General features: G+C 42.7%; 1 protein-coding gene across 1 annotated transcript; it reads right to left on the bottom strand.

Moving 5' to 3' along the window:
- Positions 1-191: 191 nt before the first annotated feature.
- On the bottom strand, positions 192-15,296 carry samsn1b (SAM domain, SH3 domain and nuclear localisation signals 1b). Its single transcript, XM_079356298.1, has 15 exons — positions 15,177-15,296; positions 10,313-10,447; positions 9,733-9,776; positions 9,550-9,590; positions 9,352-9,432; positions 8,596-8,678; positions 6,921-7,065; positions 6,303-6,676; positions 4,131-4,208; positions 3,884-4,003; positions 2,573-2,690; positions 2,166-2,317; positions 1,006-1,206; positions 769-919; positions 192-465 (listed from the first exon to the last, which is right to left on the bottom strand). Exons 1-15 carry the CDS (start codon positions 15,198-15,200, stop codon positions 272-274), a joined length of 1,941 nt encoding a protein of 646 aa, XP_079212424.1. The 5' UTR covers positions 15,201-15,296; the 3' UTR covers positions 192-271.
- Positions 15,297-15,788: the final 492 nt, after the last annotated feature.

The following is a 15,788-nucleotide window of genomic DNA, read 5'->3' as shown; positions in this document are numbered from 1 at the left end:
AAACTATAAGTAGAGATAGAGAGGATAAATAAATGTGTGTGTGCGTGTGCGTGTGTGTGTGTGGACACAAACTTAATTTACTTAATAAACTTTGAATTCAAGAAGTTTAATAGAAATAAACTTAGTTGGAAGAATTCGGGGGGAAAAAAAGGAAAACTATTTCTTCAAATCTTTTATTGAGACATATTCAAAATATAAAGTCTTGAATTTGAGGATTTAAATGTTGGTTGAAGGCTCGTCTGAAAGGTCATCCGTAAAGAATGGGTGATGCTCACGAAGCTGCCGCCTCGGCTGGCCGACGGAGCTGAAGGAAAAAGTGAAGGTGTGCGTCCTCGGCGCTGTCGTCGGGGCTGTCAGACGACATGTGGCAGCCCGAGTCTCTGGGGCCGTTTCTCACTTCTGCCTTCATGTTCTCCACGGGGGTCTCCGCCTCCTGATTGGCCTGGCTCTCCGACTGCCAATCAGCTGTAAAGCAGAGGAGACGGCTGGTTGGACGTACTGTCATAATGTGCGTTACAGCTGAAGAGCCGATCGGCCTGCCCCTCCTGTCCTTCTGTGTCCTGTTCTATTCTCAGAAATGCTCTTTGAGGTTATCCTGTTATCCTTAACCTCTTTAGCCGCGGCCCTGATACCCTCCAGGTCTTATCTGCTCGAGGTGCAGTGTCACTCGTCCCCTTTCCTTTTCTCAATGTAAACATCTCTGCACATATTTTCAGGTTTTATGCAGCTGACCTTGGATGACCTCTCGAGCCTTTTCCCATTACTCACGGTGCATTTGCTGCAGGGAGTCGGCAGCGGCGAGGAGACGACGCCGGTGCTCTGGATCGGTCACATCCAGCTCCGTCAGGTGATGCTCCCTCAGCCTCGTCAAGTCTTCCACTGTTTGGTAGCCGTGCAGCTGCAGAGAGGATGTGTACTCCTGGTGCAACCAGAGCAGACAGAAAAACAACATTTAAAGGGGAGAAAACGAGACGATTCCTGCGACATAAATGATAAAGCACTCACCTCCAAGCTGAAGCGCCTCAACACTTCCTGTACGGTGGATTTCTGGATCTCTCTCTGGGTTCGTGTCTCCTCACCACGATCAGCTCTCTCCTCTGCGAGCACGTCGACATAAACAAACTTGAAATTGCCCATTTTGCCGTTCAGCATCCCCGTCCATATTCCCATGGGGGGCTTGGCAACGATGTCGATCACATCTCCCACCTTGAAGAAAGTGAAGCACAGATTAGAATTAAGATTATCTGACGTCAGAGAAGAGTCTTGGCTGTGAAACATTTTGATCCGTGCAAGTTACTAATTTAAAAACCATTTCTGCTTTTAGCATAAAAAAACAATAAAAACAAAACCATAAAGCTCCGTGAGCAGTTTTAATATGGAAATATAAACAATATGGAATCAATACTGAAGCCTCTATATGACTAAAAAATAAATAAATAATAATTTCCATATGATGACTTTGAATGGTGGAAATTTCTGCCCTGGTGAAACATTCAGCACGATACAGAAATCGTCTTTGCTTACAAAAGGATAAGACTTTTGTCCCCCCCAAATAAAAAAAACAAAAACACTATTTAGACACGTCCAGGATATAAGAGGTACTGCTCTGTACACAGACTCACACAACTCAGGCGAGCACAGAACAAAAGTTCTCCTCATCTGTTAATAGAGCCACACTGAAAGGTCAGAGCACTGAACATACACACTCATAAAGCACAGTATTTTAGTAATCATTGTGTCTGGGAGTAATCTGTGCACTGATTGGACAAAGGCTACAAAAAAAACGTTTTCTTTGTGAAGCGCAGCAGCACCGTCTCACTTGCAACTTTACATTTTAAGATGGCCTTGCACGCTGTTTCAGTAAAATATTGATTGTTGTTGTTGAGGTCGTGTTTGCTCGTTATGACGGCAGCAGCAGCGTAGCTGAGTGTGCAGCATGTTTATGTGCATGGTGTTAGAGGGAGGACGTGTCGTGCACTTTGACCTTCCAGCAGACCTGGACGTCCGGTGATGTGCAGCTAGCTAAGCTAATCTGTGTTCTGTAGTTCAGAGAGTGGACAATGTTTTCAACACACACACACACACACACACACACACACACACACACACACACACACACACACACACACACACACACACACGCTTAGAAGTCCCACAACGTTCACCTGGAGTTTCAGGGATTCAGTGTCGTATGGACTCGGCACAAAGTCAGTATGGACTCTTGCTCTTCCACAGAACTGTCTCGAGGACAACAGGTCATCGTCCAGCCTCAGACTGTCTCTGTTACTGGACCAGCCGGACCCGCTGGTGACTCCACCTGAGGAAGAGCAGACCAACAAGGAAGCTAATAAAGCCATTAATTTCTCACATGCACATTTAATTCTATTCACACAGGCAAGGAATCTGTCTTTGTGTTTTTGAAGAGTTCACGTTGGGAACAAGGCAGCCTAAGTCTGAGAAGAGGATTCCCCTCTTGATAGTAAGTTTAGCTTAATAAATAAATGCATCTTAAGGGGAGAAGGAGATCCTTTAGAGAGGATTGCATCGTGGCTCCGTGCCCACAGGTGCTTACTTGAGGAGCTTTGTCCACTGTTGAGGCTGTAGAGGCTTTCCAGAGAGTCACCAGACCGCCTGTGTGCGTGCACAAACGCTTTCCTCTTTTCTCCTTCGTCTTTCCGCGTGTTTCCATCCTGCAACGACAGCCACACTTTTATCTGCCTTTTTCGGCTCGTCTTCCTCTTCAGGCAAACAAAAAGAGAAAAAAGGAACCAACAAGCAGAGAGCTGAGTCAGGCCCCTGAATGTGAGAGAACCGCTCAGTCTCCCAGTTTACGCTGGGACACGAGCCAGAGACTCAATCCTGCAGGGGTTGCCCTGCTTTTTATAGCTGAGACCTGCAGGAGGTGTGCTGTGAGCTTTAATCCTCAGCTACATGTGCTCAGCGTTTAACTTCCTGTTCCTGTGCAGGGCGCTTCACACCACGGAGCAAATCTGCACAACTCCATACAAGTGATGAGAAGTGAAACATGAGCAACTGAACGATTAAACCTGCTGTGTGAATATTCTGAAATAACACAGATTTGAGCTGCACATTTCACGCACACACTTTTCTTGAAGGAAGAACGTGTGTGCACGTTTTGTCCCTTGAGCACCAGCGTTAAACCAAAACACCTGTTTGGTGACACCTCTGCGACAGCCTCCGCTCTCCTCTACCCCCCCCCCCCCCCCTCACACACACACACCCCCCCCCCCCCCCCCCCCCACGTTCACACAAAGGAATTATAACTCACTATAATCAAGCAGCATTGAATGTGACGACGTGTCAATGAGCTGTCATTTAAAACCAACAGTTACAGAATAAACTAAAAGCCTAATAGAACAACAGACCTACAACAACAGCAACACTACCCATATTTCAGTAAATACAAGTATGAAATCAATTTGAATTGATTTTATTAAATTAAATTTATGAAACATCATCGGAAAATTTGGGTGAAAAAAAAGAAAATTCAGCCGAATCGCCTTTTTTTTTTATTTTTAATTTTCAGTTTTATAAATTCAAACCGTCACATTTTGATTATTACTGCTGTTAAACATTTAAATATTTCAAAATTATGACGGATACTCTGGTGGAAAAAAACTCCTTTAATTTATAATTCAACCCAAACAAGGACGCTTTGCTCCTTCTGCACTGTGGATCACAGTTTGATTGTTAGCTAACAGCCCGGCAGCACAGGTGTGTGTGTGTGTGTGTGTGTGTGTGTGTGTGTGTGTGTGTGTGTGTGTGTGTGTGTGTGTGTGTGTGTGTGTGTGAGACAGCTGTGCGTTGTTGTTGGCAGATGTTATTTGATTAGGTTTGAAAAGCAGCAGGGTGCGTCTCCTACTTTGATGGCTGTCTGTGTTTTCTCCGCTGACGCCTTGACGCGCTGCTTCCTGTCACTCGCTGAAGGAGTCTGCGTCTCCTTCCTCTCCAGCCAGACCACGTTCGACTCCTCGTTCTGCACCTGCAGGAACAACACATTTCACATCAGCTTTCCCCCGACAGCAGCCGAAGAAAAAAAACAAAAACATGATGTATGTTTATGTCTAATCTGAGAGCTTTGCACAGATTAAGACGGTTTGTTCTCGTACCGACGAGCTTCCATCATCCTGCAGCTCCTTTAAAGTCGGAGGCTGAACGACACGTTCAAATCTCCCAAATCTGGTCAACTGTTCAGGAAAGAAAGAGACAGATTACATCGTGTGTTTCCATGGTGACAGATGGGCGTATGATCTGCCCTCCTGTGTGTGTGTGTGTGTGTGTGTGTGTGTGTGTGTGTGTGTGACCCCACAGCATCAACAGCTGGGTGTTTATGTGAACTGGGTTAAACCCTGACAGCCTTCAAAATCTTATAGGAGCTGTTTTCCTCGAGCTGGGTGAAAATATTGTGACTATGAGGGATGATCATGTCGCAGTGATGGTGTTAATGTGTTAATGTGGTGACGAGAGGTTAATGCACAGATGATTCCTCGATGTTCTCGATGGGGGGGGGGGGGGGGGGGATCATTTCCACGATGCATCGCGATGTGAACCTGGACGTTACAGAACATTATTCTTTATGAGGACGTAAAGACTTTAATGTTGACGTAGTTTTCCTTCAACATTTTCTTGATGATAAAAAAGAAAGATCATCAGGATCAACGCACGCTCATAAACGCCATGAACAGAGTCTGTCGTCAGCTTCAGCTTTTTATTGGTCACATGTTGACAGGATACAAAGTGAAATGATTTAGTTCTGTTTTTCGTCCTCACTGTGTCTCAGTGTTTTCTGACTGATATTAAAGCTCAGTCTTTGGTGTTTCATGTTATACTGTCTGGTGTTTCCCTCCCTGATCGTCCTCACCTGTCTCATTAGTCTCACCTGTCTCATCAGTCTCACCTGTCTCACCTGTCTCACCTGTGTCTGATTACCTCACGTCTGTCGTCTCTGTCCTTTGTTCCCTGCTCCTTCGGATGTTCTCTGTTTTTTCGCTGCTTGGTTTGTGGATTTATTTTCAGTTTTCTTTGCTGCCTTTTGTTTCATTAAAGCTCGTTCTACCTGCACTTGGCTCCTTCCTCCTCCCCGACAATGTGCTTTACTTCTGTGCTCAACTGAAGTAATAATAAAAATAACATGCAGTGCAGTATGCTATGTAGTAGATTAAAATATAAAACATACAATAAAAGGGTTTTTTTTTAGCAGAAGTTATAATTAAGTTATGGCTAATGTGCATGTGCAATAGTTATAAATGAAGAATATTATTATAGATATAAACTAAACTAGATCAGCTGCAAACAACGAACCAACATGGATTCATTTGTTGGCTGGATGTTTAATCTGCTCTTTTCCTTGTTTATTAAACCTGCATATCCTCACTCTTCCCGACGTCACTGAACGTCTTTCACGTTATCGTCCAGCTGAAAGCAGCGAGTAACTCGCCTCGGCTCTCTTCCTGCAGGCGGCGCCTGTGAAATAGTGCTAAACCAGCAGCGACCACGGTTTTTGTCTGATTTCAGAATTGCTGTTGGTCAGTGTTGTAAAAATCAACACCACAGGGTGCTGTGTAAATAAGATGAACAGTTGTTATTATCCTGTATACAGGGACCGGAACAACCAGCTTTTACCTGTGTGCATGTAAACGGTGCAGAATCCTGCAGGAACACAGGAAGTCACATCTGTACGTGACTTCAAAAAAGGCGTTTTTATAGCAGAAATGTTTATTTAATGGCTGTGTTTTGATTTAATGAATGATGAGTGTTATCTATAGTTAGGCGTGTCAGCCTGATGTGACTTTAAACCTTCCTCAGCTCAAGTCGGAGACAACATTTCCAACATGGCAGCCTCTGGAGCAGGGGTAGCCAACCCTGGTCCTCGAGGGCTACCATCCTGCATGTTTTAGATGTCTCCCTCTTCCAACACACCTGATTCAAATGATCAGGATTGTTATCAGGCTTCTGCAGAGCTTGATGATGAGATAATCATTTGAATGAACCAGGGTTGGCTACCCCTGCTCTGGAGGCTCCTGGCTGACATCCCTCAGATGTCGTCCATTAATATTTACAGTCTATTGTAAACACGATGTATCCCAGGATTAGCCTCATCACCGTGATACTCAAGAATTTACGTTACTTTTAGGAGAAGAATTCTCCCTGAGACTGTAGAAAAGAAAATAATGAAACTAAAATCTTAAAATCAAACATGTTAGATTTGTGTTTGCACCTGCAGACACCGGTTCAGTTCACCTGTCGGGGAGTGTCCGGAGAGAACGCATACTCAAGCTTACTGTGCTCTGTGAGAACTGCAGCTCTGAGACGGAGGGGACCGTCTCCGGAGGAGGACACAGATCCGGCTGTTTGCTGTCCAGCTCCTGGATCAGACTCTCGAATCGATCCCACTCCGTCGCCCAGGGCAGCGACAAGCTTCCCCCGCAGACCCACAGCTCATGCTGACGCTGCTGGCAGGTGTGATAGAAGGGGGACCAGGGCTGCGGACACTCGAACGGGCTCCACCAGACTCCCTCCTCCGGTGACTCCACGTGGATGTCCGGGCCTCTCTGTCGCTGACGCTGTGGAGGTGAAGCCGTTTTATCCGTCCTCCTCCCCAGGCCGATACAGGTCAGCACCGGATTGTTGTTACTGAACACATCGGCCAAGTGATCTGAAAAGAGAGGGAATGATTGTTACTGCAACTACGTAAAAGTTTAACTACTTAAAGAAAAGTTCGTCCTCTTGGATGGTTTGTAGCTGCGGGAACAGCTTTTTTTAAAAATGGGGAAAAATGTCTCCTCCAAATATTAACGACGCACTTGTTGCCTCCAATGTTTTAAAAAGAGGAGAGAAAACGTTACAGAACTCTTCGTCTGCACGTCCCACTTTAACGTCCTCCATCCATGTGAACGTACCGTGACTGTCGGAGGAGAAACTCTTCCCTTTTCCAGCTGCGCTCTGTTGTCCTTTCTTTGTGTGGACCAGATTGTGTAACTTCTTTATTCTGCCCGTGGTGTGCAGAGAGTTTGAATCTGCTGCGTCAGCTGGAGCTTCAGCACCCTGGAAGAAAGGACGAATAAATGCATCTAATGCACGGCTGTGGATTCAGCACATATAACACAACGATTTATTATTATTTATTATTATTATTATTTTAAATACCTCTGTAATCCTTGAGGGAACATTCAGGTTTACACTTGCACTTTTTTTTTTTTTTTTTTATAGAGACATGCTTCTCACACACACACACACACACACACACACACAGGCCTTGACTCACACACATGTACAAACAGTGGGACATGCATTGGTGGAGACATGACAACCAGCCTGAGTGTGAGGAGCATGCAGGACTAAACCTGGAGGAATGATCTGAAGGGAATATTTATTATGTGCAAGTGTTGCTCTCAAATCAAGAAGAACACACCCTCATCATAGATCTGAGACGACTGTGGACTGTATGTAACATGGACGTAGCCTCAGTGATGTCATGTGAGGTAGAGCTTTTAAGTCAGGTTTAGTTTTTCTTACTTCCTTATTGTTCTGTTTGTTTCTTTGTCTCGTGTTTACTTTAGTGTGTTTCCGTGTCCTCCTATGTTGTCTGTCAGTTTATTTCCTGTGTTTTATGGTTCCTAATTTAAGTCTAGTTTTAAGTGTTTCCTGTTTTATTTTGTAGTATCTTGTTTTAGTGTTTTCAGGGTCAGGTTTGACTTTGTACTCGTCCTCAGTGTTCTGGTCTTGGGTTCTGTGTTCCTTGTGTTTCCCTCCTGTCCTGATGAACCTGATTAGTCTCACCTGTGTCTGATGTGTCTGATGTGTCTCTGTCTTTGTTCCCCTCTGTGTCGGTTCATTGCAGTTTTTCATGAGTGTCCGTCTGAGCCCGTCGTTTGTTCCCTGGATTTACTTTGTTTTTCTCTACTTGTTTTTTTTTATTTCTGGATTGAATATTGAAGTAAGTTTTGGATTTTCCTTTTGTTTGAATAAATCTTTAGTTTTTTCTGCACATGGGTCCTCCTCCCTGTTTCCTACACACACTCGTGATCGTGACATTTAAAGGCCGACAAATACAGTCTCAGAGAGACGTCTGCATCCAGTCCGTCCATCGTCCCCTCTGTGACGCTGGGTGCTTCTTCAGCGATCACACAGATCAAAATATCAACGTTCAAACGAGCACAGAGCAGACGCAACATAAACATATCGAGTGACTTCACTTTGCATCATTCACCAGGTTTTAAAAAAACCAAAACCCCCGTTATCAACGGAAACAAATAACTTTGAATAAAAGTCCTGGATTTTTTATATTGTATTAATGTTATTAAATAAAACCCATCCGTTTCATCGGTGACATAATCAGAGAGGACGATTAGTAAAGATGAACAATGGTCATCCCTCACATGCATCGACATGTGCACAGTCAGGTCTGTCAGGTGAGTGTGTGACCGTCATGTGGATCCAGGATTACAAAAGACTAAAGTCTGCCATCTGCACGGCTTCAGGAAGTCGTCAGCGTTTGTTTCACTGAAGCGATCGTGTGAATGTGTGCGCTGTGCTGAAGGCCTCGATCACAGGCGGCAGCACTGAGGTTTTTACCTGAGCTGGTGGGCGTGTCTGCGTCTCCTTCAAGCTGCCGTTTCTTGTCAACGTGCTGCTCTGACTCGAGGCCTCACAGTTTTCTGTTGGATGAATCAACACATGATTCTACGGGGCGCTCAGTGTGTAGACATGGTCTGAGTCTGCAGTCTTCAACACACCAGCCACAGATTTGACTCACAGCATGCAGACTCTTTGATGCACGTCTACGTTTCATTTCTCTTTTTAGCTAATTTATCATTAAAGGCAAAGAGGCCAAAACTTGACTTACCTCAAACACACAAAAACATGCAAATCCAGGTCCCAACTAAGGCGGACATTTTCCTCTCACATGAAGCTCAGACAGCAAAGAGTGAGTTCTGCAACAATCTTTTAACTGCTGTTCATTTGGATTTTGTAGAAAATCTCGTAAAAAATAAATAAATAAAAAAATCCCTGACATTCGTAGCTCTTCGTTAATAATTTGTTCGAATAAATTAAAATGTTTCGGCCTCTCTGAACCTGATTTCAGTCTTCAGTCTTGAACCAACTTTCAAAAAGATGGCCGACGTCCATCCTGATTTTCACCCTTCATTGTTTGATTTAAGTTTCTTTTTCAGGTTGATAATCAATCAGAGAGCGTTGCTATGACAACAAACTGTCCAGTTTCCAACATTTTTTTTGCATTCCTAAACACAGCAGGAACAGAACGATCAGATTTCAGAGAAATGATTACCATGTGAATAATGCCTCCTTCTAACCTCACACATTTCTTACCTCTGCTGTGGACTTTGATCTGATTGGACACGTCTGTCTTATCTCGTGACATCATCGAGCAGCCATTATGAATCTCTTTGACTGCAACAGAAGAAGAGGAAAAGAGTCAGAACACAATGTAAGATCAAGATGAGTCGTGTGAAGCAGATAAACACGTCAATACAAAACCAAACACGGTGATTATTAATGTGTACTGACCGAGCGTTTCATCGTCCAAAGGTGATGTTGGTGCAAATGACCTGAAGAAGAAGAAGACACATTTTAAATATCCTGAAAAACACGTCCCCGACTCACCCTGATAAAATAACCCGACTTAATCTGCAGATATGCTGGTGTGATCACTTAAACACACGTGTACAGGATAATCACCAACGTCTTCACCTTGTGTTTATTCCTTTACATTTCACTGTGCTCTGAGGTCGGTCCTGCATGGGAGGAAAAAAAAATACATTCATTATAGCAAAGTCTAAGGAAGCCCTGAGAGGGCAAAAGGAGAAAACAGAGCTGTTCATTTATTCAGTGTTTTTCCAACTTCTTCTGCTAATCCGAGGTCGGGTCACGGTGGCAGCCAGCGCAGCAACTCAGCCAAGACTTCCATCTCACACGCAACGTTTGTGCATGACGTTAACTAGCCAAAATGCTAAAGGGCAACTCGAGATGGTTACAGTTGCACCTGTTCAGTCTAAGCATTGCTGTTTCACATATTCCGACTTTTGCATTTAGCTCAAGGCTGATGGCTGTTTCAGAGATGTTTGTGGGCACCTTCTTCGGCTCTTCAGTTAAACAGTGAACATGTGAACACCGAGGTTTCACACCTCGTTTCCTGGTTGTGCAGAGCAGACTTTCAGCTTGAATCACAAACTACATGTTTCTGATGCAAGACAGTTTGAATGTGTGGGAAACGTGCGGCATAATTTAAAAAAAAAAAAATCAGAATCAAACCTTTAAAAAATGCACTTACAGAACTGATGGATAGATCCGAATCGCTCCATTCAGGTCTATGCCTCAGGAGAGCGGGGCTGGTCTGGTATCTGGGAAAGACTTCCTTCAGTGTTTTGCTGTAGGCTGGTTCATAGATGCTTTCTGTGGAGCCCTCCTAAAAAAAAGTTACAGTTACATTTAAAGTTTCTGGAATTTTAATGTTGCTCCAACTGACCTGAAGTTCAAATGACAAATTAACAGATATACCTTAATTATAAATTGACACTACCTATACATGTCCATGTATTGGTAGTGTCAATTTGTCCTCCAAAAAATGTCATCCTGCTTCATTTGAACAGTCAGCCATATCACTCACTGTGTTGTTTCTTGTGCTCATTTGACAACCACCCTACTGTAATGGTTTCAGACATTAAAATGACCATCATGTGTGACCATCACTAGTTCACGATGGTCTTGTTTGCTTTATTAAAGCAACAAAAACGCATCCGAATTACTTTCAGTCTGTTTCAAAGAATTCAAAAAGCTCCTAACAGGGGCTTTAATACCCAACCAATCAACCAACAATCAATAAACCAATCAACCAACCAACCAACAATCAACCAACCAACCAACCAACAATCAACCAACCAACCAACCAACAATCAATAAACCAATCAACCAACCAACCAACCAACAATCAACCAACCAACCAACCAACAATCAACCAACCACCCAACCAACAATCAACCAACCAACTAACAATCAACCAACCAACCAACCAACAATCAACCAACCAACCAACCAACCAACAATCAACCAACCAACCAACCAACAATCAACCAACCAACAATCAACCAACCAATCAAACAACCAACCAATCAAACAACCAACCAACCAACAATCAACCAACCAACCAATCAACCAATCAAACAACCAACCAATCAACCAATCAAACAACCAACCAACCAACAATCAACCAACCAATCAACCAATCAAACAATCAACCAACCAATCAAACAACCAACCAACCAACAATCAACCAACCAACCAATCAACCAATCAAACAACCAACCAATCAACCAATCAAACAACCAACCAACCAACAATCAACCAACCAATCAACCAATCAAACAATCAACCAACCAATCAAACAACCAACCAACCAACAATCAACCAACCAATCAACCAATCAAACAATCAACCAACCAACCAATCAAACAACCAATCAACCAACAATCAACCAACCAATCAAACAACCTATCAACCAACCAACCAACCAATCAACCAACAATCAACCAACCAACCAATCAAACAACCAATCAACCAACCAATCAAACAACCAATCAACTAACAATCAACCTACAATCAACCAACCAATCAACCAACCAATCAACTAACCAACCAATCAACCAACCAACCAATCAATCAACCAATCAACTAATCAACCAACTAACCAAACAATCAACCAACCAACCAAACAATCAACTAATCAACCAACCAACCAAACAATCAACCAATCAACTAATTGACCAATCAACCAATCAACTAACCCATCAACCAATCCACCAGCCAACCAACCAATCAGTCAGTCAGTCAACCAACCAATCGCTCAATCAATCATTGTCTGTATCGTGCCAATTCATAACAATTGTTATTTTGAGGCACGTTACAAAAGAATATGCAGGATAAGATGCAGGAAGGATTTCTCCTTTGTATTCCGTGCGTTCCTGTCGTCCATCCTGAGGTCGGAGCAGGCCGTGCATTAATGAGAGATGGTTGTAGGTACGACACAGTCCGATGGTAGTGGCTGGGCGTCGGGCAACGATTCGCAATAATACATGTAGCTGACAAATAAGACTTTAAATATAATTTATTTTTTAATAGTCTTAACTGAAAAATGTCTATTAATGAACTCTGACTATTACATAGAGTCATTGTTTTAACATCTTCAATACCCGAGATGTTTTTTTAAGGATCATTGATTTTAAATGCGAGACAAAAAGCTGAAGAAAACAAATATGAACAAATATTTCTTAGATATTATGTTTGAATGCTTTTTGGACTGTGGTTTCCTTTTCTTAAAGGATCATGTGAGGGGAATGAATCCTCATTACTTACATAAGCCCTCGCCTGCAATCTTGATCCATGACACTTGAACTCTTGCACTTATGTAACCAGCTGTTCATGTCGGGTCGTGTTCTGCTGGATCAGCAACACATAAAGAGCTCAACTCTGTTTCCGTACAGAGCAGGGTGGGATTGATGGTGAGAAGCCCCGCCATGTAAACTCTGACACAGATACTGTAAGCCGTCCACTGATGACCTGTCCTCTCTGGAAAGTGGTCAATTGGGATTTATGTTTTCGGCTGCATGTTTTACATTCACAGCTTCTCCTCATTCATTTTGCAGTTTCAATAGTTTCCCCATAAATTCAGCAACATGCATATAAACATCATCTCAACCTGAGGTAGTCTGACGAGTTGCGTAACCGCTGACACAAATCTTTCATCATCTTTTCAGGTCAGCATCTTAGACCGTTATGTTCTTACAGTTTTGAGTTCAGGACGTTGATGACTTTTTGTACTCTTTGTGACGCTAAATTTAGACTAAATCTCCAAATCTACTGCGTGACGTCGGTGTGAGTTTAGTGTCAACAGCTACTATGAGCACTACTACAACGTCGATTTTAATTCAACTGAACAAACACAGTCAGGAGACGTGTGTGTAAATGTTAATCACTTCCAATAACAAGCACTGGATAGGAACCTAAAGGGTATTAAACTACAGCAGAGCCGCCTAAAGAAGATATTCAGTGAACAAACTCTACTTAGAAAAGTGGACCAACTTTATTGTGAAAATTGTCAAATGGAGGAAAAAAATGTGCAAACCAAATATTCAAATGCGAGCGGAAGAATTCTGATAACCAGGAACAGATTGACCAGGATTCTACAGTTTTCCAGCTACATGAATATGTCCCGGTTTTTACCGGTCCTTGTCCTGGTTTTAACAGATACCTCAAAAACACTACGTCACTGATTTGTCTCCATATGTCAATCAGTGTTGGTGCCATGTGACTTTGCTTTTTTGGGGGGGGGGGTTTCCTGGTAGAAAAGTGTCTGATTTGTCTGTCCACGTGTCGATCAATCTCGGGCTTATAGCTGTTGCTCAGCTAGCCTAGCGTATCCTAACCTATCAGAATGTGCTGCGTAACGACAGTAAGGGTAATTAAAATAAAAACATTTGAAAGCTAATTGAAAGCAGTGAAATTAACATGTTGCATAAAGACGGAGTGCAGATGGAAATGAGCAAACTGCTATAATCTGGTAAAAATCATATTTTCTCTGTGAGATTGTTATTTTTGTCCCTCTGACAGCTAAACTAATAAAGTAAACTGTGTTTGCTTGTTAAATACAGATTTGTATGTCTGCAGTTCCACTCTGGGCCACACAGAAGACGACACTTGTAGTTTGTGCTAAACGCAGCGTATTCATTGTCTGGTACTTTTAGAAGGAAGCTGCAACTCCTCAGAGAGCACTGACTTCCTCTCTGACATGACAGCTAGCTTACCTGTCTTCAACTTTTCTTTCTTTTTTCTTTTTTTTTTGAAATTTACAGAGTTCCCTCAGAAGTTCTGATCAGTTTCTCGTCACAGTTCTGTTTCAAAGGAAGTCGGTACATTTTATGTTTTGTGCTCCTTCTCATTGGAAGAAGTTACATTTAAATCTTCGTTCTTTGTCATCATTTTACTTATTTAAACACTTTGTTTTCTTATCTTCACGACTGTCTATGCTTTTCAACAGTTTGTTCATTTCTCTGTGTGTTGACTGAACCTCTGTCCTCTGAAGGTGTCTACAGCTGTAACTGTTGTAATGTTGTATCTGTCCTCTGTTGCAGGATTACTTTGCTTAGCTTTAGCTTTTTGTCCTTTTATTACTATGTTGTACTTGTGTCTTTGTAAATATGTTCTGGGACCTGCTTGAAAACCAGGTGATACACCTCAAGGGGTTTAAACTAATATATAGTCCCAGGGCAGGTCGACACAGATACAACATATACAATACAGTAAAACATAAATCACACTGATACTGAGACGTAAGACTCCACACATACACGAGAGCGGGTACAGACTGGATGCAGTGCTGCTACGATCTCCTCCTGTGAGACAAACCGGTGATAGCCAATAATCAATGCATTCAAAACACACACACACACACACACACACACACACACACACACACAAGTGCCAAACAGTAACTGTTGCTGCATTTCCCCCTTTTAAGGAGCAGAGTTTGTGTTCGACGTGTCCACGATCAGAATTTAAGTCATGACTTTTTCTCATTGATTTTTATCCCCTGGTGTTTAATCAGCTTTATTGTATTATTTTTTCACCTTTATAGTTGTAATTTAATGCATTACTTTAAAGCTCCTGTGAGACATTTATGAAACAGACTGAAAATACAGTAATTCTGAAAATAAAGTTGTTTTAATGCCTAAAACCTGCAGCTGAAGTGTTTCTTGCTGCAGAAACAGATTTTTTTTTTAATTTGTTTTTCATGCTTAAAGAGGGATATGTTTGGCTGTTTAAAGAAACCACGGTGAGATGAAAACACACGTTTGTACAGGACATAATCATCAAGGAGACATGAGCTGAAGGATCGTAAATGGAGCTTAAATTTGTATCATTCCAGGACTGCAGCAACATTAAACTGCACAACAGCTTCCAAGCAAACAAACATGTGAAGACTTCATGAGTTGTCTCTCGATGTCTCTCGTCCTGAGAGAGCGTTTCAGCTCCTTGTCTACAACAATAACATCAGCAGTCTCTCCCTCTTCTCTGCCATACCTGCTCTTCAAACGCACACAGACCGACACACTGACAGGAGTTTAGGAGACGATGGATCTTACCAGCGTGAAGCAGAACAGGTTCATGTCTGAAGGTCTGAGGAGCCACAAAGAAAAAACAAGCTGCACATATCGGCCTCTGGGAACCCCCCGTTTCACGCAGCAGACCTCGGCACACGCGTGTAAACTAACACACACACCGTGATGCAGGAGCTCACGCAGCCCCCATGTTGCCTTCAGCCCATTGGCCTAATCCTGAAGTCAAATCCCTGACATAATCCAATAGATGCAGTGAGCCATCACGTCCAGCACAGAGAGACTGAGGCCACCCGTGACAAAGAGACAATCAACAACAACACACACACGCAGCCTTTGTTTGGCACCATTATTATGATGACCTGAGAGAGATTAACTAATCACTGAATGAGCTTAACCTGCTGCTGATTGTTTCCTGTAAAGGAAAGACTGATTTACTGATGAGGTTTTGTCATTGCACATGCACAATGTCACAACACGGTGTGTCACATGTTATCAAATGTGTACGAGTGGGCACATGCCGGAGCCATTGTTGCATAATGCAGTTTGTAATCAGGCCAGGAATACTTTTAATCCTTAATTGTTTCAAAGGTAGTGGACGGAAATAATCCTGGAGTCGACAGTCGATTCCAAAAAATA

This window comes from Symphodus melops (assembly GCF_947650265.1).
Source record: "Symphodus melops genome assembly, chromosome: 11".
NCBI lineage: Eukaryota > Metazoa > Chordata > Actinopteri > Labriformes > Labridae > Symphodus > Symphodus melops.
The sequence above is the reverse complement of the archived record's forward strand: the minus strand, read 5'-3'. Positions and strand labels throughout refer to the sequence as shown.